The sequence below is a fragment of the Aquarana catesbeiana genome, linkage group LG03 (genome assembly GCF_042186555.1).
Source record: "Aquarana catesbeiana isolate 2022-GZ linkage group LG03, ASM4218655v1, whole genome shotgun sequence".
Taxonomy (NCBI): domain Eukaryota; kingdom Metazoa; phylum Chordata; class Amphibia; order Anura; family Ranidae; genus Aquarana; species Aquarana catesbeiana.
The window spans coordinates 656,998,067-657,025,359 of NC_133326.1; the positions used below are offsets into that span (position 1 = coordinate 656,998,067).

At 44.6% G+C, this 27,293-nt stretch overlaps 1 protein-coding gene across 2 annotated transcripts in view; it reads right to left on the reverse strand.

The window, feature by feature from the left end:
* CC2D1A (coiled-coil and C2 domain containing 1A) overlaps window positions 1-27,293 on the reverse strand; it is a 113,781-nt gene that overhangs the window by 83,070 nt on the left and 3,418 nt on the right. For both annotated transcript variants that reach the window (XM_073622763.1, XM_073622762.1), the window contains exons 2-5: window positions 20,965-21,088; window positions 18,301-18,407; window positions 16,390-16,455; window positions 10,550-10,681 (exon numbers count right to left, since the gene is read on the reverse strand). In XM_073622763.1, coding sequence (XP_073478864.1) covers window positions 10,550-10,681; window positions 16,390-16,455; window positions 18,301-18,407; window positions 20,965-21,088 — 429 coding nt within the window. The remainder of the gene's footprint in view (window positions 1-10,549; window positions 10,682-16,389; window positions 16,456-18,300; window positions 18,408-20,964; window positions 21,089-27,293) is intronic.

A 27,293-nucleotide genomic window follows, 5' to 3' on the forward strand; every position in this document is an offset into this window, starting at 1 on the left:
CTGGCCGTTTTCCGATAAGAGTGGTCTCTGCGGCGGATTCACCACAAGATCACTTTTATCGGCGGCGGGAGAGGGACGGAGCCGATCGGATGTTTCCCCTTGCTCGACATGGAGACGAGTGAGGGGAAGATGGCCACCCCTCTCCATATCGTTTGTCAAAACGTCACTTTCGCCCATAGCTCTTAAAGGGCCCTTTTTTTTTTTTTTTTTTTTTTTTTAATTGCATTTAAGTCCAAATATGAGATCTGAGGTCTTTTTGACCCCAGATCTCATATTTAAGAGGTCCTGTCATGCTTTGTTTCTATTACAAGGGATGTTTACATTCCTTGTAATAGGAATAAAAGTGACATTTTTTTTTTAAAAAGAACAGTGTTAAAATAAAAAAATAAAAAAAAGGTAAAATAAAAAAAAAAATTTAATTTTTTAAACGTGCCCCGTCCCACCGAGCTCACGTGCAGAAGCAAACGCATACGTGAGTAGCGCCCGCATATGAAAATGGTGTTCAAACCACACATGTGAGGTATTGCCGCGATCGGTAGAGCAAGAGCAATAATTTTAGCCCTAGACCTCCTCTGTAACTCAAAGCATGCAACCTGTAGAATTTTTTAAATGTCGCCTATGGAGATTTTTAAGGGTAAAAGTTTGTCGCCATTCCACGAGCGGAGGCAATTTTGAAGCGTGACAAGTTGGGTATCAATTTACTCGGCGTAACATTATCTTTCACAAAAAAAAAAAAATTGGGCTAACTTTACTGTGGTCTTATTTTTTAATTCAAAAAAGTGTATTTTTTCCAAAAAAAGTGCACTTGTAAACCCGCTGCGCAAATACGGTGTGACAGAAAGTATTGCAACGACCGCCATTTTATTCTCTAGGGTGTTAGAAAAAAAATAAAATGTATAATGTTTGGGGGTTCTAAGTAATTTTCTAACAAAAAAAAAATGTTTTTAACTTGTAAACAACAAATCTCAAAAAGAGGCCCGGTCCTTAACCAGTTGCCGACCGCCGCACGACTATATACGTCGACAGAGCGGCACGGGCAGGCAAAAGGACGTATATGTACGTCCTTGCCTGCCCGCGGGTGGGGGGTCCGATCGGACCCCCCCCCCGGTGCCTGCGGCGGTCGGCAAATCTCCCCCGGCGATCGGAGGTGAGGGGGAGGCCATCCATTCGTGGCCCCCCCCTCGCGATCGCTCTCAGCCAATGGGATCATTTCCCTGCCTCTGTATTGTACACAGAGGCAGAGGAAATGATGTCATCTCTCCTCGGCTCGGTATTTTCCGTTCCGGGCCGAGGAGAGAAGACTGCAATGTAAGTGCACCAACACACTACACACAGTAGAACATGCCAGGCACACTAAACACCCCGATCCCCCCCCCCCCGTCACAAACTGACACCAAGCAGGTTTTTTTTTTTTTTTTTTTCTGATTACTGTATTGTGTCAGTTTGTGACAGTTACAGTGTCAGGGCAGTGAGTGTTAGGCCCCCTGTAGGTCTAGGGTACCCCCCTAACCCCCCCTAATAAAGTTTTAACCCCTTGATCACCCCCTGTCACCAGTGTCGCTAAGCGATCATTTTTCTGATCGCTGTATTAGTGTCGCTGGTGACGCTAGTTAGGGACGTAAATATTTAGGTTCGCCGTCAGCGTTTTATAGCGACAGAGACCCCCATATACTACCTAATAAATGTTTTAACCCCTTGATTGCCCCCTAGTGAACCCTTTCACCACTGATCACCGTATAACCGTTACGGGTGACGCTGGTTAGTTTGTTTATTTTTTATAGTGTCAGGGCACCCGCCGTTTATTACCGAATAAAGATTTAGCCCCCTGATCACCCGACGGTGATATGCGTCGCCCCAGGCAGCGTCAGATTAGCGCCAGTACCGCTAACACCCACGCACGCAGCATACGCCTCCCTTAGTGGTATAGTATCTGTACAGATCAATATCTGATCCGATCAGATCTGTACTAGCGTCCCCAGCAGTTTAGGGTTCCCAAAAACACAGTGTTAGCGGGATCAGCCCAGATACCTGCTAGCACCTGCATTTTGCCCCTCCGCCCAGCTCGGCCCAGCCCACCCAAGTGCAGTATCGATCGATCACTGTCACTTACAAAACACTAAATGCATAACTGCAGCGTTCGCAGAGTCAGGCCTGATCCCTGCGATCGCTAACAGTTTTTTTGGTAGCATTTTGGTGAAATGGCAAGCACCAGCCCCAGGCAGCGTCAGGTTAGTCCCAGTACCGCTAACACCCACGCACCGTACACCTCCCTTAGTGGTATAGTATCTGAACGCATCAATATCTGATCCGATCAGATCTATACTAGCGTCCCCAGCAGTTTAGGGTTCCCAAAAACGCAGTGTTAGCGGGATCAACCCAGATACCTGCTAGCAACTGCGTTTTACCCCTCCGCCCGGCCCAGCCCACCCAAGTGCAGTATCGATCGATCACTGTCACTTACAAAACACTAAACGCATAACTGCAGCGTTCGCAGAGTCAGGCCTGATCCCTGCGATCGCTAACAGTTTTTTTTGTAGCGTTTTGGTGAACTGGCAAGCACCAGCCCCAGGCAGCGTCAGGTTAGTGCCAGTAGCGCTAACACCCACGCACGCACCGTACACCTCCCTTAGTGGTATAGTATCTGAACTGATCAATATCTGATCCGATCAGATCTATACTGGCAACCCCAGCAGTTTAGGGTTCCCAAAAACGCAGTGTTAGCGGGATCAGCCCAGATACCTGCTAGCACCTGCGTTTTGCCCCTCCGCCCGGCCCAGCCCAGCCCACCCAAGTGCAGTATCGATCGATCACTGTCACTTACAAAACACTAAATGCATAACTGCAGCGTTCGCAGAGTCAGGCCTGATCCCTGCGACCGTTAACAGTTTTTTTGGTAGCGTTTTGGTGAACTGGCAAGCGCCAGCGGCCTAGTACACCCCGGTCGTAGTCAAACCAGCACTGCAGTAACACTTGGTGACGTGGCGAGTCCCATAAGTGCAGTTCAAGCTGGTGAGGTGGCAAGCACAAATAGTGTCCCGCTGCCACCAAGAAGACAAACACAGGCCCGTCGTGCCCATAGTGCCATTCCTGCTGCATTCGCCAATCCTAATTGGGAACCCACCACTTCTGCAGCGCCCGTACTTCCCCCATTCACATCCCCAACCAAATGCAGTCGGCTGCATGAGAGGCATTTTTATGTCCTCCCGAGTACCCCTACCCAACGAACCCCCCCAAAAAAGATGTTGTGTCTGCAGCAAGCGCGGATATAGGCGTGACACCCGCTATTATTGTCCCTCCTGTCCTGACAATCCTGGTCTTTGCATTGGTGAATGTTTTGAACGCTACCATTCACTAGTTGAGTATTAGCGTAGGGTACAGCATTGCACAGACTAGGACACACTTTCACAGGGTCTCCCAAGATGCCATCGCATTTTGAGAGACCCGAACCTGGAACCGGTTACAGTTATAAAAGTTACAGTTACAAAAAAAGTGTAAAAAAAAAAAACACAAACAAAAATATAAAATAAAAAATAATAGTTGTCGTTTTATTGTTCTCTCTCTATTCTCTCTCTCTCTATTCTCTCTATTGTTCTGCTCTTTTTTACTGTATTCTATAATGTTTTATTGTTATTATGTTTTATCATGTTTGCTTTTCAGGTCTGCAATTTTTTATACTTTACCGTTTACTGTGCTTTATTGTTAACCATATTTTTGTCTTCAGGTACAGCATTCACGACTTTGAGTGGTTATACCAGAATGATGCTTGCAGGTTTAGGTATCATCTTGGTATCATTCTTTTCAGCCAGCGGTCGGCTTTCATGTAAAAGCAATCCTAGCGGCTAATTAGCCTCTAGACTGCTTTTACAAGCAGTGGGAGAGAATGCCCCCCCCACCGTCTTCCGTGTTTTTCTCTGGCTCTCCTGTCTCAACAGGGAACCTGAGAATGCAGCCGGTGATTCAGCCAGCTGACCATAGAGCTGATCAGAGACCAGAGTGGCTCCAAACATCTCTATGGCCTAAGAAACCGGAAGCTACGAGCATTTTATGACTTAGATTTCGCCGGATGTAAACAGCGCCATTGGGAAATTGGGGAAGCATTTTTTCACACCGATCTTGGTGTGGTCAGATGCTTTGAGGGCAGAGGAGAAATCTAGGGTCTAATAGACCCCAATTTTTTCAAAAAAGAGTACCTGTCACTACCTATTGCTATCATAGGGGATATTTACATTCCCTGAGATAACAATAAAAATGATTAAAAAAAAAAAAAAAAAATGAAAGGAACAGTTTTAAAATAAGATAAAAAAGCAAAAAAATAATAAAGAAAAAAAAAAAAAAAAAAAAAAAAAAAAAAAAAGCACCCCTGTCCCCCCTGCTCTCGCGCTAAGGCGAACGCAAGCGTCGGTCTGGCGTCAAATGTAAACAGCAATTGCACCATGCATGTGAGGTATCACCGCGACGGTCAGATCGAGGGCAGTAATTTTAGCAGTAGACCTCCTCTGTAAATCTAAAGTGGTAACCTGTAAAGGCTTTTAAAGGCTTTTAAAAATGTATTTATTTTGTTGTCACTGCACGTTTGTGCGCAATTGTAAAGCATGTCATGTTTGGTATCCATGTACTCGGCCTAAGATCATCTTTTTTATTTCATCAAACATTTGGGCAATATAGTGTGTTTTAGTGCATTAAAATGTAAAAAAGTGTGTTTTTTCCACAAAAAATGCGTTTGAAAAATCGCTGCGCAAATACTGTGTGAAAAAAAAAATTAAACACCCACCATTTTAATCTGTAGGGCATTTGCTTTAAAAAAATATATAATGTGTGGGAGTTCAAAGTAATTTTCTTGCAAAAAAAAATAATTTTTTCATGTAATCAAAAAGTGTCAGAAAGGGCTTTGTCTTCAAGTGGTTAGAAGAGTGGGTGATGTGTGACATAAGCTTCTAAATGTTGTGCATAAAATGCCAGGACAGTTCAAACCCCCCCCAAATGACCCCATTTTGGAAAGTAGACACCCCAAGCTATTTGCTGAGAGGCATGTCGAGTTCATGGAATATTTTATATTGTAACACAAGTTGCGGGAAAGAGACAAATTATTATTATTTTTTTTTTTTTTTTTGCACAAAGTTGTCACTAAATGATATATTGCTCAAACATGCCATGGGAATATGTGAAATTACACCCCAAAATACATTCTGTTGCTTCTCCTGAGTACGGGGATACCACATGTGTGAGACTTTTTGGGAGCCTAGCCACGTATGGGACCCCGAAAACCAAGCACCGCCTTCAGGCTTTCTAAGGGCGTACATTTTTGATTTCACTCTTCACTGCCTATCACAGTCTCGGAGGCCATGGAATGCCCAGGTGGCACAAACCCCCCCCAAATGACCCCATTTTGGAAAGTAGACACCCCAAGCTATTTGCTGAGAGGTATAGTGAGTATTTTGCAGACCTCACTTTTTGTCACAAAGTTTTGAAAATTAAAAAAAGAAAAAAAAAATTTTTTTTTTTGTCTTTCTTCATTTTCAAAAACAAATGAGAGCTGCAAAATACTCACCATGCCTCTCAGCAAATAGCTTGGGGTGTCTACTTTCCAAAATGGGGTCATTTGGGGGGGGTTTGTGCCACCTGGGCATTCCATGGCCTCCGAAACTGTGATAGGTAGTGAGGAGTGAAATCAAAAATGTACACCCTTAGAAATCCTGAAGGCGGTGATTGGTTTTCGGGGTCCCGTACGCGGCTAGGCTCCTAAAAAGTCCCACACATGTGGTATCCCCGTACTCAGGAGAAGCAGCAGAATGTATTTTGGGGTGCAATTCCACATATGCCCATGACCTGTGTGAGCAATATATCATTTAGTGACAACTTTGTGCAAAAAAATAAAAAATAAATTGTCACTTTCCCGCAACTTGTGTCAAAATATAAAATATTCCATGGACTCAACATGCCTCTCAGCAAATAGCTTGGGGTGTCTACTTTCCAAAATGGGGTCATTTGGGGGGGGGGTTTTGTGCCATCTGGGCATTTTATGGCCTTCAAAACTGTGATAGGTAGTGAGGAGTAAAATCAAAAATGTACGCCCTTAGAAATCCTGAAGGCAGTGATTGGTTTTCGGGGCCCCGTATGCGGCTAGGCTCCCAAAAAGTCCCACACATGTGGTATCCCCGTACTCAGGAGAAGCAGCTAAATGTATTTTGGGGTGCAATTCCACATATGCCCATGGCCTGTGTGAGCAATATATCATTTAGTGACAACTTTTTGTAATTTTTTTTTTTTTTTTTTTCATTATTCAATCACTTGGGACAAAAAAAATAAATATTCAATGGGCTCAACATGCCTCTCAGCAATTTCCTTGGGGTGTCTACTTTCCAAAATGGGGTCATTTGTGGGGGTTTTGTACTGCCCTGTCATTTTAGCACCTCAAGAAATGACATAGGCAGTCATAAATTAAAGACTGTGTAAATTCCAGAAAATGTACCCTAGTTTGTAGGCGCTATAACTTTTGCGCAAACCAATAAATATACACTTATTGACATTTTTTTTACCAAAGACATGTGGCCAAACACATTTTGGCCTAAATGTATGACTAAAATTGAGTTTATTGGATTTTTTTTAGAACAAAAAGTAGAAAATATCATTTTTTTTCAAAATTTTCGGTCTTTTTCCGTGTATAGCGCAAAAAATAAAAACGGCAGAGGTGATCAAATACCATCAAAAGAAAGCTCTATTTGTGGGAAGAAAAGGACGCAAATTTCGTTTGGTTACAGCATTGCATGACCGCGCAATTAGCAGTTAAAGCGACGCAGTGCCAAATTGTAAAAAGTGCTCTGGTCAGGAAGGGGGTAAATCCTTCCGGGGCTGAAGTGGTTAAGTGGTTAAATAAAGTTTATTGGATTTTACACTATGGATGAATCCTTCTATGGCCCATTGAGAGTCTGCAGGAACACCGTCTAAAGGCTCTGGCAGGGTAATCAGCCAAAAGTGTTACTGGCCTTTTTTTTTTTTTTTTTTTTTTTTAATAAGAATAAAGAAGAGTACTGCTGGTAAGCAGGCATTTGTTTCATCTAAGGTGGCGGTATCTTTGGTGGTCAGTTGCACATGGGATTATATGTTCACTGCATGATAGGGATTCACATGTGGCAAACTGTCACACGTGTGCTCAACCTTCCACTTTCCTGTATCACCTATTTGGAACTCTCTTTTTATGATAGCCCTCTGGACTATTTATGCATAATTTATGTTCAAGGTTTTAAAAAATATTTTTTTTTTAGAATTTTGAATTATTATTGCTAGTTCCACTCTGATATTTAAAAAAGGCTTTATAGTGTTAGTTCACCTTTTTGGAAAAAATTAAAAAAGGTGGACTATCACTATACAACCCCTTTACCCTCCAGAGTCCCCGCTATACTTGCTTCCTTGGATGCTGAGCTGTTGGTGCTCATGTACCTGGTGTAGTGATTGGAGATCCCAACTCTTCCCTGTGCAGTGCTTCTGGGGTGGACCAGAACAATTTTGGTTAGTCAGTGCCTACACAGTGATTTGCCCAGTGCATCTCGGAAGCTCTGCACAGAGAAGAAGGAAAAAGTGAGGGGGATTTCAAATCCCCCGACCGCTGGACCAGCTGCATTGGCACGGACAGCTCAGCATCCTCAGGAGGTACTGGGAGGACCAGAGGAATGGGGAGGGTGTACAGTGTTAATGTACCTTTTCATTTTTTTCGAACATTTTAAAGCAGAATTTCATCCTCACAATCAACATATTTGCAATCCTTATGTTGCTAGCATTAATAAATAGAAAAAAAAAATAAAAATGGTATATTTTGTTTTATACTTTTTTCGCCTGCATGCCTGAGCTAATGCCAGATGGACTCCAGGGAGTAAACACTACATGAATCGTCTGCCCTTACTCAAGATGGCCGTCGCTAGAAATGCTATGGGGCTTTTTTAAAAACGATTTCTCAACAAAATAAAGCATGGACACATGGATGGGTAAGTTTGCTTTGAATATTAAAACTGAATAAATACGCGGTGCTCAGATACAGTTTTAGTTCTGCTTTAGGTTGACCATACACCAGCAGAATTTTGCTTGAAATGTTCATTTTTAGACTGTTATTATAATTCTCTAGCGGGGTTAATTCAACTATAGTATAAAAAAAAAAAAAAAAAGAAGAAGAAGGGGGGAGGTGGACATTCTTTCTCGAATGAAAAATGATGTCAGAGATTTCAGCCTGGGTTCACACAGGAGCGGCGTGGGAAACCGCATGAGTTTCGGGAAGGAGTTGCACCACATTCCTGTTCAACTCGCATGCGATTCTTTGGATTGCGATTTGCACCCATTCATTTTGCATGGACGCAAATCGCACCGCAAAGGATTGGTTTCAGGTATCAGGAGGATTTTCAGGCGTACTCGTGAAAATCCTCGGTATCGGTGCATCCCTAGTAGGAATCACAACCTGGACCTGACCTCAGATGTGTAGTGCGTGTTCAAAATATACACTATATGGCCAATCACTCCTCCAATTTATTGAGTTCATGTGTTTTCAGTAAAATATATTAATAAATGCCACAGAATGCAAAGACATTTTAGGCCAGGAATTCTTAACTGGGATTCCTCCAGAGGTTATAAGTGACAGGGCTGGGCTCAGCCCTTCCTTCTCTGAGCTGGCCGCTCAGCTGTCGGCCAATTGCCAGCTCCTATCTCTCAACAGTTACTCAGCTGTTGATGATATCCTGCTCGTCAGACCTGCCTACTTAAGCCGTCCAGTGGAGCTCTGCCTTTGCCAATATCACAGAAACTATCTCCTGTGATCCTGTTCAAGACTTGCTTTGCTGACATCCCTTCTGGCTCCAGATCCTGCTTGCTGTTCCACTACATTGATCCCTGACTTCTGGCTTGGCTGACTATCCGTTCCAGTTACTAAACTTTGGCTATGTTTTGACTATGTTTGTTCTTTTAACCTTTATTATTAAACAATTGTGATTTAACTGTACTGTCTCGGCCTGATTTCATGGTTTCTGACAGTTAGTTTCCTTGAGCTGTGGCCGATTGACCTCCTATCATATGGTGGCTCCACAATTCCACTGAGCAGAACCAGTGGTATGACACCAATTTCTTTTAACTAACCACCAATGTAAGGGGCATTCATCCTACTGACCATCAGTGAATCAATTTTTGCAGAGGTTCCAAGACTTGAAAATTATATTGGGGTTTCTCTAGGGTAGAGAAGTTAAGAAATGATGTTTTAGGTCCTGTACACACTTGCCCACACACTCAACAGATAACAATAACGTACCATGAACAGTGGAGATACACATTTTAGGAAGGGTTCCATGGAGTTGGAATGTACAGGTGCATGTCAAAAAATTAGATCAAAGTTAATTTATTTATGTCGAGTCACTCCTGAACAACATCAGAAACATCTTACCTGGGCTAAGGAAAAAAAAAAAAAAAAGGACTGGACTGTTGCTCGGTGGTCCATAGTCCTCTTTTCGGATGAAAGTAAATTTTGCATTTCATTTGGAAATTAAGGTCCCAGTGTCTGGAGGAAGAGTGGAGAGGTACAGAATCCAAGTTGCATGAGGTCCAGTGTGAGGTTTCCACAGTCAGTGTTGATTTGGGGAGCCATGTCATCTGCTGGTGTTGGTCCGCTGTGTTTTATCAAGTCCAAAGTTAGAGCAGCCTTCTACCAGGAAATTCTAGAGCACTTCATGCTTCCCTCGGCTGATCAGCTTTATAGAAATGCAGATTTCATTTTCCAGCAGGACTTGGCACCTGCCCACGCTACCAAAAGTACCAATACCTGGTTTAATGTTCATAGTATCACTGTGCTTGATTGGCCAGCAAACTCGCCCGACCTAAACCCCATAGAGAATCTGTGGGGTATTGTCAAGAGGAAGATGAGAGACACCAGACCCAACAATGCAGACGAGCTGAAGGCCGCTATCAAAGCAACCTGGGCTTCCATAACACCTCAGCAGTGCCACAGGCTGATCACCTCCATGCCACGCCACTTTGATGTAGTAATTCATGCAAAATGAGCCCCGACCAAGTATTGAGTGCATACTATACTGTACATGGACATACTTTTCAGTAAGCCAACATTTCTGTATTAAAAATCCTTTTTTTTTTTTTATTGGTTTTAAGAAATATTCTAATTTTCTGAGATACTGAATTTTGGGTTCTCACTAGCTGTGAGCCATAATTATCAAAATTAAAAGAAAGAAATGCTTGAAATGTATCACTCTGTGTGTAATGAATCTATATAATATAGGAGTTTCACATTTTTAATTAAATTACTAAAATAAATTAACTTTTGATGAAATTCTATTTTTTTTTAGATGCACCTGTATTTCAAGGGGTTGTCCTGGAGTAAAAAGGTTGAGAGAGGCTTGTTTTAGTGTATTTTTTTTCATATTTTCAGAAAAAAAAACAGCAACAACATATGGTCTTACTAAAGGTACTAGTTGTATTAACAGAATGAGAGAATAAAATAAATAAATAAATAAATAAAAAAACCACAATACAGACAACAATAATTTGGTCAGAGCAATAACAGTACCTTAACCCCTCTCTCATATCGTCTCGCTTTGGTCCCTTCCCCTGACTGCTTGGCATTGACCAGAGCTTCTTTGTACATGGCCAGACGCTCCGTCAAAGTACCCTCGATACCGCCTGCCGAGGAAGGAGTGCTCTGGGGGGAAAGAAAAAAGAGCTTGTAAAATGTGAATTAAGACACCTCAAACCCTGTACATCCTTGGTGTGCAACCTATGGCTCTTTGGAACTTATTGCGTGACCTTCGGGCCCCAGGTACTTACTGAAGCTAATTAAGAGAAATATTCTTTAGACAGGGTTCTAGTAGGTAAATTGTGCATTCTTTTACTTTCACACTATTTTTTTTTTTCCGTTCTGTTCATCCCCTTTCTCTTCCTAATGGACCTTGCAGAGAGAAATATCAAGTATGTCCAAAGTAATTTAAGGGGCGGGGGTTGTTGGATGCACAAATGTGGAGTTACTGATTTGTAGTGGGGCTGTAATAACCATCATTTCTTGCAGTTTTATGTTATACATCTATGACTTGTCTCATCTGAAGCATGTTCACATTCTGACAATCTCTTGTATTGTGTCTGCAGTGTCCAACCATCTTTTATTCTCTATGAAGGAGACCTTAAAAAGTTACCTTCCTAGGTTTGTGGCATCATAAGTACATGGAGGAATGTGGACTGAAGAGGTTAAAAGTGATTCTAAAGGCAGTTTTTTTCTACCATCATGCATTCTATGGGTGCAGAGCTTCCCCCCCAGCCCCTGCCCCCCCCCATATTTACCTGAGCCCCATCTTGATCCAATGATGTGCAGAGGAGCAGTGGCTCTACCGGGTCTCTCTCTCCTCACTGGCTCTCAAAGCAATGGGAGCCATTGGCTCCTGCTGCTGTCAATTACAGCCAGTAAGCCAATGAGGAGAGAGCAGGGGTGGGGTTGAGCTGTGCTCTGTGTGTGCGCATGGACAATGTCCATTCACAGGTGTGTGGCTTGGGAGCGAGCCTGCTCGAGTGCCCCATTGGCAAGAGGCTTACTTTTGGCGGCGGGTAAGAGCCAGGACTGCTGGCGAGGGACCCAAAAAGAAGAGGATCGGGGCTGCTCTGTGCAAAACCATTACACGGAGCAGGGAAGTATAACATGTTTGTTATTTGAAAAAAAAAAACAAAAAAAAAAAAACCTACAACCTTTATATTCATTTCAATAAGGAAAAAGAAGCTGTAATTTCAGTGCTTCTGATACGAACTCTGAAGATTACTTTTTCCACGATGCTACTGGTCAGTGAGGCCTTGTTGTAAAGTGTTTTCACTACGTGTTCAGAATACTTTACCGTGCATAGTCTTGGCACAGGCTCACTTTAATCTTCTCAAGCAAGGAAAGCCATCATCTGACTACATTATTCCTGCTTTTGCCAACAGTTCACGCATGACAACACTCTATTATTATGGTTTTAAACTTGTAACCAGGCTGGCCCATTCAAATTGCATATGATGATATACAGAATGATCAGAGGTTCAGTGAAAACTGCATGTTGATATGATTCCTGAAAATCACATATACAGGCAGCTGAAAGGTATAAGGAATGGCTGATGTAAGACAAGAGATCCTAGTCAGCAACAGAATCCTAGAGACCAATTATACTATATGGTCAAAAATCTGTAGACACCCGATCAACACCCTTACTATACAGCCAAAAAAATGTGGACACCCCTCCAAATTATTGAGTTCGGGTGCTTCCAGTGAAGGGTACCATGAATACTACACCATACTATGAGATTTTAGACAATTGTGCTCTCCCAAACTTCAGGCATTAGTTTGGGGAAGGTCCTTTTCTGTTCCAGCTTGGCTGTCCCCCCCTGTACACAAAGCTAACACTAGAACGCCATGGGTTAATAAGTTTGGTGTGGAGGAACGAGACAGAGTGTCCTGACCTCAACCCTACTCAACCTCTTTGACATCAAGTGCAATGCCAATTATGAGTCAGGTCTTCTCATCCAACATCTGTACCTGACCTCACAAAAGCCCCTTTGACTGGGTACACAAATTCCCACAGACAGTCCAAGATCTTGTGGAAAGCCTTCCTGGAAAGTGGAGGCAGTTATAGACACAAAGGGGGAGGGCTATCTTAATGTTAATGGCCATTTTTTAGAATAGGATGACCAGCAAGCTTGTATGGGTGTGATGGTCAGGTGTCCACAAACTTTTGCCTATATATTGCAGCAGTGGAGCCAACTCCATATTAATGCCCATCGTTTTGGAATGGGATGTCCAACAAGCTCATATAGGTGTGATAGTCAAGTGTCCAGAAACGTTTGGCTATATAGTGGCTTTTCCTATGGAGTACCTGCTTTATTGACTACTCCAAACAGATGACTCTCCATTGCTGCTCCCTCTCCAGCAGGGGAGATTCTGCGGTAATCAAGGCCAGTGAAAAATAGCCATTTGGGTAAGTGGTTCCTTCACCTTTCTGAATCACCTATTTGAAATGGCTCTAAAACGCAGACTTTTTTCCGCTCCTGATTCTCAATTGGTACTTTAACGCAGTGGTCACCAACCCTGTCCTCAGGGCCCGCTAACAGGCCAGGTTTTAAATATTACCTTGGGGAGATGCAGACTAGAATACTGCAATCACTGAGCAGCAAATGATATCACCTGTGATGTATTTCAGGTATCTTGCAAACCTGGCCTGTTAGTGGGTCCTGAGGACAGGAGTTGATGACCACTGACTTAACATGATGAGTGGCCTAAATCAATGTTTCTCAACTTCAGTCCTCAAGTACACCCAACAGGTCATGTTTTCAGGCACTCCATTGTTTTGCACAGGCGATTTAATCCGTTTTACTGCCTTAGTAATTACCACAGCCATTTCATCTGAGGGAAATCCTGGAAACATAACCTGCTGAGGGGTACTGGGAGTTGAGAATATTGGCCCAAATGGCCAACAGGATGGCTCAGGAGCTGGAAGTTAAAACTTAGCTGAAAAGGTTGAGATTTATATAAAAATTTAAAACAACCTACTTTCCTGGAAACTAGTGACCATTCTGACCTGTGTATTCACTAAAGGTGGCCTTTGCTTAAAGCGGAACTTCACTCTCTCAGTCAACATTCACTATTTTTAATCCCCATGCTGCTAGCATTAGTTAATAGACAATATATCATATTTACTTGTGTTTTTTTTTTTTTTTTTTTACATTTCTTCAGTTACTTCCTGGTTTCCTGCCTTGGCAAATGATGTCATACATTCAAGGAGGGGAGGAGGGGTTTTCTCAGCTAAGCACACCCTCCTGTCAGCATGCCTGAGCTAAGGGCAGCTGGATTCCAGGAAGTAAATGCTACAGGAGTCATCTGCCCTTAGTCAAAATGGCCATGGCCATAAATGCGGGGGGGGTGTATTTCAACGCAATTTCCTAGCAAAATAAAGAATGGAGACATGGATGGATGGAGAAGCTTGCCTTGAATATTAAAAAATTATTTAAACAGCGATTTTGGTTGGTTGTGGTGTTGAGATGCAGTAAAGATTGGCTTTAAGCAATTTTCTTCAAACCATTTGCTCAGTTTTACTATTCAGTTTAAGAGCCCTTGCACACTGGGGCGGGGGCGGCGTCGGCGGTAAAACGCCGCTATTAATAGCAGCGTTTTACCGTCGGTATGCGGCCGCTAGCGGGGCAGTTTTACCCCCCGCTAGCGGCCGAGAAAGGGTTAAAAACCACCGCAAAGCGCCTCTGCAGAGGCGCATTGCCGGCGGTATAGCCGCGCCGTCGCATTGATTTCAATGGGCAGGAGCGGTAAAGGAGCGGTATACACACCGCTCCTTCACCGCTCCGAAGATGCTGCTAGCAGGACTTTTATTACCGTCCTGCCAGCGCATCGCTCCAGTGTGCAAGCCCTCGGGGCTTTCACACAGGAATACATGCAGCGGCACTTTCGGGGCGGTTTGCAGGCGCTATTATTAGCGCAATAGCGCCTGCAAACCGCCCCAGTGTGCAAGGGCTCTTAGAACAAGCGTATTTTAAAACAGATCTTTCTAGATAGAAACATATTGGGGTTGATTTACTAAAGGCAAATCCACTTTGCACTACAAATGCAAGGCAAATGCACTTGGAAGTGCAGTCGCTTTAGATCTGAGGGGAAGCTCTGCTGATTTTATCATCCAATCATGTACAAGCAAAAATGCTGTTTTTTATTTTCCTTGTATGCCCCCCTCATCTACAGCGACTGCACTTCCAAGTGCAATTGCAGTGCAAAGTGTATTTGTCTTTAGTAAATAAACTTCAGTGGCTGACATCACATGCCTGGCTGTCAAGCTGACCATTTTACTTTGAGTCAATGACTAGGGTTGTCCCGATACCAAGCATTTGCGTGAGTACTTGTACTTGCGCAAATGCTCCGATACTTGGGCAGTCAGAGGTGATTGGTGCGGCAGTTGGGGGAATTACAAGCACCAATCCCCCCCTGTATAGATTTCAATAAAGTATCTGACAGCCGCCTCTCCTCCTCCCCATGCCCCGCATGGGGAAGGAAGGGTGGTCTTGGTGGTGGTGGTGGTGGTGGTGGGGGGGGGCTTTGAGATCTGCTCTGAGCCAAAACAGAGAGGTTGCTGCATTCATGACCCTGTTGCTGGGTCTCAATACCAAATTGAAAAGGTTTCAAACTGCCTTGCTGCAATGGAAAAAAAACAAAAAAACAAAAAAAACAAAGAAACAAAAAAACTTACCCCACATTTTATACAGTGTAAATCTCTACTACAGAGTGTGGACATTGGGGCTGATATACTAAAACTATAGAGTGCAAAATCAGTTGCAGCTGTGCATAGAAACCAATCAACTTCCACTTTTAAATTTTTTTTTTCAAAGCTTATTTGAACAAGCTGAAGTTAGAAGCTGATTGGCTACCATGCACAGCTGAACCAGATTTAGCATGCTTCAGTTTTCGTAAATCAACCCCACTGGCTTATCCACATGGGTGTATTGTTTCATGCAAGCTCTTGCTGACAGCAAGTTGTCCGTACACATGTAAGACCCCTTTCACATAGGGCAGATCCACTCAGCAGATGACAGGTCCGTCTCTGCTCACTGAGCAGGGGAGGACCTGTCAGAGCCCCGCTGATTCCTATGGAGAGACAGCATGTCCGTTTTCATCAGTCCCAATCGCCATACGCCTGTCTCGAATGGATCAGATGGTAGACGGGTGTCAGCGGACACATCTCCGCTGACATCATCCGCCTGGCCGTAGGAGTCAATGGGTGGCCCGCTCAGATCCACCTGAAAACAGACAGGTGGATCCGAGCGGGCTTATCGTGTGAAATGGGGCTAAGACTTGTGTCAACATTTAATGCCTATTAGTTGTTGCTGCTGCTCAGGGCTGACATGTAAATATCAACAATGTGTAGCCATTACAGTCAGTCAAGTGGCAGGGGAACATGTGCAGAATGCCCTTGGCTGATTCTGAATGACTGAAGTCATTCTATTTGTGCACCGCCGCCGCTTATTCAGGGGGAGATGTAAACATCAATAGTGCATAATCAGTGGCGGCGGCTGCGCTGGTTACACATGGTTGATATTTACATATCATCCCAGAGCAGAGGTGGCCAATAGGGTCCATGTATGCTATACACATGTAAACCTTAGCAAAAGCATTTTAATGTGTACAGAATAAAATATGTCTATAGTCAGGACAGTGAACAAAGAATTTTTCTAGTTTTGGTTTATGCAGCTGATTGCTGCAGAGCAAAATTGAACAATGTGAATGTTCCCTTAGCATACAATAATGCTCCAATCAGATCCATATATATTACAGATCTGTACAAAGATAATTGTACGCCCATTTGCATGAGCCCTTAACTATGCTTAGAGAAATGGTTGTACCTTTGTAGGAGGCGATACAATCGGAGGTTCCTCCTTTTCCTCTGCCAAGACTTCATCCAGCTCTGCCTGTAAAATAATAAGATAGTGATATATAGAATGCTCAGTTTTGTGAGAGCCGTACCACATCTCCTGTCTGGGTTACCAGATATCATTTTTTTATCACTACAATAAAAAGCAGAGACAACCAACCACTTAATTACTGCTGGGCATGCTGGTCTGCTTCTCAACAATGCTGTCAAGGTGGTTTTCTCTATCGGTAGCCTGAGCTTAAAGTGGTTCTAAAGGCTGAGCCCGGGTTCACACTACAACGGGCTGCGGATCGCACAGGAGCGCTGTGCGTCCCTGTTCCCCGTTTCAGGGACGAATCAGGGCCGATTCTATGCCTGAATTCGGCCCTGAAACTGAGCCAAAGACGCACAGTGCGCGTTTTTGTGCAGTGCGCTTCGCAGCCACCCCGGAGATATGTGAACCGGCTCCATAGGGAGCCAGTCACATTCTCCTGCTATGCGAATTAGATGTGTGGAAACGCACATCTAATTCGCATAGGTGTGAACCCGGGCTTAAAGTTTTTCTTACCTTAATGCATTCTCTACATTAAAGGTAAAAAATATTCTGTGTTTAGCTCTCCCTAAATACTTACAAACAAGTGGCCACTGCCCCCACCTATAACTGGTCTTTGCAGCAAGGAGCACTGGAAGGGCGACGAATGTCAATCAAATACAAAGAGGTTTCCAAGCTCAAACTTACCAACCAGCCAGCCACAAAACAAATTGACCTGTCTAACAATGTGCGTTAGGAACAGGGGTTTAGTCTGCACACATTTGCAAATACGTGCGTAAGCTACAGGCCCCGTCAAGGCACCCCGTTTTCTGTAGTCCCTAACTCATGAGCCACCACAATGGGAGCACATGCATTTTAATGGATAGGCAGAGGGTAGGTGAGCCTGGAAGGAGCCCACCCCTCCTTAAAGTGGTTGTAAACACTAGGACAAAAAAAAACCCTGCAAGACAAAGGCATATAATGCATAGCATTCTAGCTCATTATGAATTACTTACTTACCTGAGATCGAAGCCCCTGCAGCCATCCTCGTACACCACTCCAGCGGCCGACATCGCTCCCGGAGTTACTCCTGGGTATTGCGGGCTCTTGTGCTGTGATTGGCCGAGAGCCGCGATGACGTCACTCCAGCGCATGCGTGCGGGAGCCGCCGGTAACGGCACACTCACTGAAGCAAGGGCACGTACGTGCCCTTGCTTCAGTGGCCATGTGCCGATTACGTTGGCACATGCAAATAGAGGAGATTTCTCCTAAACCGTTCAGGTTTATTAGATATCCAGGGTAGCTACAGGTAAGCCTTATTATAGGCTTACCTGTAGCAAAAAGTGTGTTGTAAGGGTTTACAACCACTTTGAACATACAGGGGCACACGGAACACCCAGCACATAGCACTATGGCAGCAAAGATGTCAGTGCGTTGCCTGACCAATATAATCAAAAATACAAACAAGTGGCCACTGCCCCCAGCTATAACTGGTATTTGCAGCAAGGAGCAAGTTCCCCCTAAATACTTACCTGAGGCCCACCAGTCCCTCCTAAATACTTACCTGAGGCCCGCCAGTCCCTCCTAAATACTTACCTGAGGCCCGCCAGTCCCTCCTAAATACTTACCTGAGCCTGATCTCGATCCAGTGCTGTGGCCGAGAACCACTTTAAGCTCAGGGGATCATTACCTTGTAGGTGCAATTGCACTTGCAAAGTGAATAGTCCATTTACCTTTAGTATATCAACCTTATAGTAAATCACTTGGCTCTATAGGACTGTTGCTAAAGTCACTAAAAGGGCTACTGCCACTGTGTGCAAGGGACGGTCCACTTTGGACACCGATTCCAGAATTGTACTTCTCTGATCGTACCAATAAATCTTCATCGTCATCCATAATGTCATCATCAACATCACCCTCATCTAGATCCTTCATGCAGAGAGCTGCCATTCGTTCGATGTGTTCCATGGGGAGGGGAGCTACAGGGTAGGAGGAAAAAAAAAAAAATATAGATGAACGAAAAAGAAGCCACCATACTCAAAGCCTCAGTTTAGTTTTTTTTTTTTTTTGCATTAAAATAACCAACATATCAATACTAACCTGCTCTGTGCAATAGTTTTGCACAGAGCAGCACCTATCCTCTTCTTCGGTGGTCCCCAAGCTGGCGCTCCAGGCCCCTTCTCTTTGCATGCCCGCTCTGGGGCCCCACTGCTGCATCCATTGACACAGGTGGCGGGACTTGGCCCCGCCCCAAGCTCTTGTGTCATAAAATGTGACAGACAGCAGCGGGAGCCAATAGCTCCTGCTTTTATCTATCTGTCCAATGAGCAGCACAGAAGGTTTTTCACCTTAATGCATTAAGGTGATAAAAATTTAAGGATTTACAACCACCTTAATGAGAAGTTTCCCTGTGCTGGTGCCAAACGTCCTAGCTGAAATCCAAAATCCTGTGTGGGGAAGGGTGAGGCCAAGGACTTCAACTGGGACAGCTGGCACAAGCGCAGTGTACACTTTTCATTAAATCCACTGACATCCGCCGATATCCAATCCGATCCTGACCGGCAAATCCAGACAGATGGTGGCAAGGGAAGCCCGTCCATTAAGGGCGCACGCGCCCCGCCCCCTCTGTCACGCCGTCCCCTATATGTTTGAGTGTTTAGCAGCTATTATCTTATCACCTCCTATCACATTTGGTTTAGTGCAGTTTTGTCCCCACTTTATCCGGATAGATTCATGAATTGCATAGCATGAATCTATTCATGGTCGCTGTAGCCACCCCCTATTCAGGCGTATTCCAGCCCCTTTTTGGACCCCGGGCGCCTGAATTGCAGTGGCGGGGGTGTTTTTTTGAAGCATGCGATTAGAGCCATAGGCTCTACTAGGCTAAAAAAAAAAAAAAGGTGGACTTGGAGCGCAAAGCATTGCGCTCGCAGTCCACCCAGACGTGTTAGAAAAGTAAATTAATATTTGCTTTTCTAACACTGAACCGCTTCTCTGCCAATGAGGAGGCGCGGGTCTAATACTGGTCACCTGATTGGCTGAAGGCATAGGCGATCCCATTGGCCAGCTAGCAGAAGCGAAGAAGAGACGCATGGAGGACACAGGAGCCATCGCCTGACCCGTGCTACCCGTCCCACAACTCGCCGCCGTCACCTGCTGCCTTACCCGGCACCAAGATGGGGTAAGTTCTGGTCAGACAGCTAGCGGGGGGGGGGGTTCACAGTGGCCGCATATGATGATGGGGCGCAGAGGCCGCATATGATGATGGGGCGCAGAGGCCGCATATGATGATGGGGCGCAGAGGCCGCATATGATGATGGGGCGCAGAGGCCGCATATGATGATGGGGCGCAGAGGCCGCATATGATGATGGGGCGCAGAGGCCGCATATGATGATGGGGCGCAGAGGCCGCATATGATGATGGGGCGCAGAGGCCGCATATGATGATGGGGCGCAGAGGCCACATATGATGATGGGGCGCAGAGGCCACATATGATGATGGGGCGCAGAGGCTACATATGATGATGGGGCGCAGAGGCTACATATGATGATGGGGCGCAGAGGCCGCATATGATGATGGGGCGCAGAGGCTACATATGATGATGGGGCGCAGAGGCTACATATGATGATGGGGCGCAGAGGCTTCTGGCGGATTGGATCGGATGGGTCCGTTTTCATCCGATCCCCCATAGAGGAGAGCGGGACTCTGAAAGGTCCGTCTCTGCACAGTGAGCGGAGACGGACCTGTCATCCTCCTGCTCTGCGGTGCCATCAATGGCGCGATTCACCGCTGAGCAAGTCCGACAAAACTGATCCACCCCGTGTGAAAGGGGCCTAATACTGATCTGCAGTATGTGCATTATTTCCTTCAAAAATATTTTTTTAGACCCCTTTCACATTGAGGCAGTTTTCAGGCATTTTAGTGCTAGAAATAGTGCCTGAAACCTGCCTCCCATTCTCTGCAATGGGCACTTTCACACTGGGGCGGTGCGCTTGCGGGACATTCGGAAAAGTCCTGCAAGCAGCATCTTTGGGGCGGGTTGGGAGTGCTATTAATAGCACACCCAAAACACCTCTGCCCATTGCAATCACTGGGCATCGTTTCCGAAGCGCCTGAAAAGCGCTTTGAAAGCGCAGCAACACAGGAGATTTTAACCCCTCCTTTGGGGTTAAAGCGCTCCGGTAGCTGGCAAAAAGCGGCGCAAAAACGCTGCCTAAACAGCGGTAAAGACCTGCTAAAACAAGCGGCGCTTTACCACGAACGCGGCCTCCAGTGTGAAAGGGGTCTTATAGTGTCAAAAACTGTCGATCGACATTACCCTTTGGTCGGCCATACATTATACAATTTTCCTTTTAGATTTACCAAAACCATATAATATGGAGGTCAAACCTAAACACTTTCAATTTGTAGGCAGTCAGGTCCTTGCACTAAAAAGTTGAAGGTAAATCTAAGGGAAATTGAACAAGAAAGTTGTATAATGTATGGCCAGCTTTCTTTAGCTGTAAGTATTACGTGGAACATGATCGATCACTCACTCTTTCCTTTGGGTTTTTGTTTGTTCGTTGCTTTGTTCCCTCCTGTGATGGCCAGGAGCTCGGCTTCCAAACCTGTGTCATCGTCAGAGTCGCCATCTTGAGGTAAACCCAGGAGAAAGGGGGCCTGTGTGTGTGGAAGACAAAAGGAGGAAAGAATTAGCAAGAGAGACCGAGAGCTGCAGAAATCACCAAATTCACGTATTAGAAACTTTGCTCCCGGCAATAACTTATTTGAAATTCAGGCTTGACACCCATACACATCCTCTTCACCCTTCCCAAAGACCTCCATCTCTCCCTCATCACCTCCTCCCTAGCTTACGTCTGCTATCCTCTGGAACTCCCTACCCTTATCCGCCCAGGTATCTCCTACTCTGCCCGCAGAGCCCTCTGATTCTTCTCCTCTTAGATATCTTTATTTTGTAAAGCGCTCTACAAACTATTGGCGCTATATAAATTCTGTATTATATTAATCATAATCCTCTGCCTCCTCCACATCAGACTGTCAACGCTACTAATACACTCACCGGACACTTTATTATTAGGTACACCTGTTCAATGGCTTGGTAACACAAATTGCTAATCAGCCAATCACATGGCAGCAACTCAACGCATTTAGGCATCTAGATGTGGTGAAGACGACCTGCTGAAGTTCAAACCGAGCATCAGAAGAAGGAGCAGAAAGGGGATTTAAGTGACTTTGAACGTGGCATGGTTGTTGGCGCCAGACGGGCAGATCTGAGTATTTCAAAAACTGCTGATCTAGTGGGATTTTCACACACAATCATCTCTCGGGGTTTACAGAGAATGGTCCGAAAAAGAGAAAATATCCAGTGAGCGGCAGCTGTGTGGAAGAAAATGCCTTGTTGATGTCAGAGGAGAATGGGCAGACTGGTTCAAGATGATAGAAATGCAACAGTAACTCAAATAGCCACTCACTACAACCAAGGTATGCAGAATACCATCTCTGAACGCACAGCACATCCAACCTTGAAGCAGATGGGCTGCAGCAGCAGAAGACCACACTGGGTGCCACTCCTGTCAGCTAAGAACAGGGTTTGTAAAGGATTTATTTTTTAAATAACAAACGTGTTAATACTTACCTGCTCCATGTAATGGTTTTGCACAAAGCAGCCCCGATCCTCCCCTTCTCTGGACCCCTCCCCCTTGCCAAGTGCCTCTACAGCAGGCGTGCTCAACCCGTGGCCCCTCTGAGCTGTTGCGAAACTACAAGTCCCATAAAGCATTGCAAGGCTGACAGTTACAAGCGAAACTCCTCAAGGCAGAGGCGTGATGGGACTTGTAGTTAACCAACAGCTAGAGGGCCTCAGATTGAGCACCCATGCTCTATATCAAGCTGTATGCTATGAGGGCACTCATGCACACTCACTCTTGAGCCGACCGAGTGTGATTGACAGCAATGGGAGCCAATGGCTCCTGTATCTCAGCCAATGAGGAGGGAGAGACCCAGGAGTGGCTCAGCTCTCATGCACAATACTGGATCGGAATTAGGCAAGTATTTTGCCGCGTACACACGATCGGAAATTCGGCCAGCAAAAGACCGATGAGAGCTTTTGGTCGGAAAATGCGACCGTGTGTATGCTTCATCGGACTTTTGCTGGCCGAATTCCAGCCAGCAAAAGATTGAGAGCATGTTCTTAATTTTTCGGTCGGAAAAAGTTCCTATCCGAAAATGTGATCGTCTGTAGCAATTCCGACATGCAAAATTCCTACGCATGCTCGGAAACAATTCGACACATGCTCGGAAGTATTGAACTTCATTTTCTCGGCTCGTCGTAGTGTTGTACGTCACCGCGTTCTTGACAGTCGGAAGTTCAGAGAACTTTTGCATGACCGTGTGTATGCAATGCAAGCTTGAGCGGAATCCCGTCGGAAAAGCCATCATATCTTTTTCCGATGAGAATTTCGATCGTGTGTACGTGGCATTAGGGGGAGTATTAAACCCAAAAGCAAATATTTATTATATTGCAGCTTACCAACTCTTAGAAGGGATGGCTGCGTTAGTTTTCATTTTTAGGCTCTCTTTCTTCTATTTTCACCTGGTGATCTGGACAGTACGTCTGTTTTTCAAAAGAACAAGCTCTCCTGCAGATGTATCAGTTACAGCAGTGGTCATCAACCCTGTCCTCAGGGCCCACTAACAGGCCAGGTTTTATGTATTACCTTGGGGAGATGCAGACTAGAATACTGCAATCACCTGTGATGTATTTCAGTTATCTTGCAAACCTGGCCTGTTGGTGGGGACAGGAGTTGAGGAACACTGAGTTACAGTGATCAGACTAACCATTTACCACTGGCAGGGGTGCTTACAATGATCAGCATTTATATAAAACCTTTATCCTAAAAAGGAAAAAAAAACAGGAACAAATGCAGACACCACATCTAAGGATTGGTTTTGGGTTTAATACCGCTTTAAAGCTCGTATTGCGTCAAGAGAGCTGTGACTTGCTAGGACATGCTGAGGAGCAGGTGGATACTCAAGTACCTAACACAGCCTGATCCAGGGGGTCTATTTATAAAAACATTGGTCGGACAAAACGTCACACATATTTGTCATGCTCAACTAAGTTTGTCCCCAATTTCATTTTGTTCATAATTTCCATAGTAGATTAATTCCTGTGATCATCAGCTCCATCTAGGGTCAGAATGTGGTATATTTTCTCAATGTAGTATTTCAGAAAACAACACCATACTGTGTCCACTAGATGGAACAGACAATGTAAGACTAATGCTGGCCATACACTATACAAAAAATAGGCCGAACCCATTTTCGAAAAAAACGAACGTTCGGCCGTGAACGCAAACGATGGTGCCATCATGTAATGACCGATAAATCGCTCAGTGGACATAAATAACTACATTTTTTGTTTGTTTTTTTACATATACCTAGTGCAGACAGTTCGGACGGGAAACACATTAAAGTGGATGTAAACCCCAATTTTTTTATTTATTTTTTTTATGTCATACCGTAGAGTATAAGATTTCCTATCATTTGAGCCCAGTCTTGCCACACAGAGTTAATCCATCTCTGAGCAATCCTCTTTTATTGTTCAGTGAGATAAATCTTGACAAACAGAGAAAAACTTTGTCAAATCCTCCCCCTTGCTGTGAGTGACAGGTGATTTACATCTCTCATGCACTAGCCTAAGACATGCATTATTTTTTAATTCCCTCCCCCACTCCTTTCTTCAGCAGCTCTGCAAGGATTGGCTGTTCCACACCTCAGCATGATTGGTCATGCTGAAGTCATGTGGTTACTTTCCTGTCTTTTCACTGGATGTTAGAGATCATAGCAGAAGTTCAGTGTAAGAAATACACAGGAGAAAATGAATATTGACAAGGGGAGTGTAGAGGTGGGCGGGGAGTCTACTGACATCACGACTCCACCCACCGAGCTCCAGACAACAGACCCGCCCACAGAATCTGCAGTTTTTCGGGTCTCATAACAGACAGAGGGGAGACATTTGACAGGTAAAAATACATGCAGGAGGCGTGTATATCCTTATAGATAACCCCTATGGCAGTAGTTTAGAAAGGATGACATTGGGTTTACATCCACTTTAACCTTTCAATTTATCGTTCGTTTGGCAGAAAATTTCCAAACTTGTCCTTCGTTTTTTCGGCTTTAAAAACATCCGAACGATTATCAATTTTGTGCCCATTAACTGGCCGAAAAACGATCGAACGGTCTAAATGACTGAATTTCAGCCGATTTTTCGTATAGTGTATGGCCAGCATTACTCTGTTACAGAAATTACAGCCACAATTCTGTGATCATGCATGGATGAGTAGAGCCCGTGTTTCCTGGCAGTGGCCATGTTGGTTGCTCCCCAGGCTCAGGACTCATCTGTCTCCTCTGTAAGGACAGGAACTCTGCAGGCCATGTCAGGATGGAGAGCGGGAAGAGATCCGTGGACGTCTCTGTGTTAATGATACCCTGAAGTGCCCACACATGCACACTTCCAGGTCCACAGCTTCAGGGTAGCAGGAAGTTGGCACACTTGGATATGTATTGGCAGCTGGCAGGAGAAGGCATTAGATGGCGTCATCCATAAAGAGCACCTGTCATGAGGGCACATCCGTCATACGAGGCAAACAAAAAAGCCAAGTGTCTTTAAAACACAAACTTCAGCTTACCTATAAACTGATGATCAAATGATAAAACACACAGCAGAGCTGTTTGCCATATCAACTGGGGTCCCCACTCCATCCCTCCATGTGTAATCTGATTGGCTAATGTGGGGAAGCAAGGAGCAGCAAATGCCTTCCTTATATGTAGACCAGTAGGGGGCACTGTGGTGGTATGGGGACAGATGGTGAAAACGGAAACATTTAGGGAGTGACCAGATTACAGGTAGGGGACCCCACAGAGACAGACTGAGGACACTGCAGAAACACTGTGGTAATGCTTCTATTAATATAGGGAGTATTATTCCTGCGCTACCAAGCAGTGGTGTTATAGGTGGTTTTAGATAGGGAAAAGCAGCTTGCACCGAATGGGGTCCAGCCTTAAACCCTGGTGTGACTAACAACTGACAAATGGGGATGGTGCTTCGCTGATCCTACAATAAATTATACTATCTAGGTGTACTGGGTATCAACTCTTGTCTTTACTGAGGTATAAGATGGTGATCTAAACCAGTGTTTCTCAACTCCAGTCCTCAAGGCACGCCAACAGGTCATGTTTTCAGGATTTCCCTCAGATGAAACAGCTGTGGTAATTACTAAGGCAGTGAAACTGATCAAATCACCTGTGCAAAATAATGGAAAGCCTGAAAACATGACCTGTTGGGGCGCCTTGAGGACTGGAGTTGAGAAACACTGATCTACAGAATATAGCACTATGTGGACGTGCAGGCAGTATGTGCATAATAGAAAAAAGTATTAATAAATAAAGGGTGGAGCCCACCAAAAAAACTATACATATGCATCTCTCAGCTTAAATAAAAATAAAACCATGGTGAAATCTACAATAAAATTAAAAAAATTGAAAAATAATAAAATATTCTTTTCCAATAAGATAGTGAATGCCGCTGAGACATTAAATGCCAGTACAAAGTGCTGTGAATTAATATCCGGAAGTTATTATAGTTCAGTGAACCCTGATTCATATAAATAAATAGATGGCTAAAAACTAAATAACATAAAAGCAAAAATTGCCAAATGATACAATGTTACATTGCAATATATGTGTCCAGCAGGGGGTGCTCAAACTTAAAATAATACAATCCAATAAAGGTGACTCAGTGCAAAAAAAAAAAAAAAAACAGCTTCAATGCTTCCTTAGAGCCCATTCACATAGGGACGACTTGTCAGACGACCTAGTCGCCTGACAAGTCACCTCCCGTTCTGTACAATGGAACCGTTCTAATCGGAGCGACGCAAGTCGCTCCGACTTAGAAAAAGAAAAAGGTTCCTGTACAACTTTGGGGGCGACTTGGGGCTATACAGAAGTCGTTTGCAGGTCGCCTCGCTGAGGCGACCTGCAAGTCGTGTTGCCCCTGTGTGAATGGGCTCTTAGTGATAACAGACAATTAAGTTGTGTAGATAGCAGCTGAGTTTAAAAATCATTTGTTCAGAAGAGTGGTGAATGTGAAGTGTGCAGCAGGATCTCCTCCATGCAACAATCCTCTAGTGGTAGATAATGGCCCCTTTCCTCACTATACTGAGGTTATAGCATAGAGCAGACAGCGCTTGTGGTGTCTCCTGTGCAGGGGGGTCCTAGGTAATGGACTGTCATTTATCAGACCTCAGATCCATGGGGAGCATCATAGTAAACGGAGAGATGAAGATACCATATAGTGTAGTATTTCAAGCATGTATCAGACTTTATTCAACATTAGCAGCATACAGGGTACTCACACAGTAAAAAACGAAAGGTACAGTGTATCCAGACGAGTGGCGAGCTCATACACTGCTGACAGTGGGCGGTGCCTGTCCCTACATGTGGCGTCACGGGATCCCCTGATGAAGCCACGTGACCCGTGACGCCACATGTAGGGACAGGCACCGCCCACTGTCAGCAGTGTATGAGCTCGCCACTCGTCTGGATACACTGTACCTTTCGTTTTTTACTGTGTGAGTACCCTGTATGCTGCTAATGTTGAATAAAGTCTGATACATGCTTGAAATACTACACTATATGGTATCTTCATCTCTCCGTTTACTATGATGCTCCCCATGGATCTGAGGTCTGATAAATGACAGTCCATTACCTAGGACCCCCCTGCACAGGAGACACCACAAGCGCTGTCTGCTCTATGCTGTAACCTCAGTATAGTGAGGTAAGTAGAGGTCGACCGATATGGGTT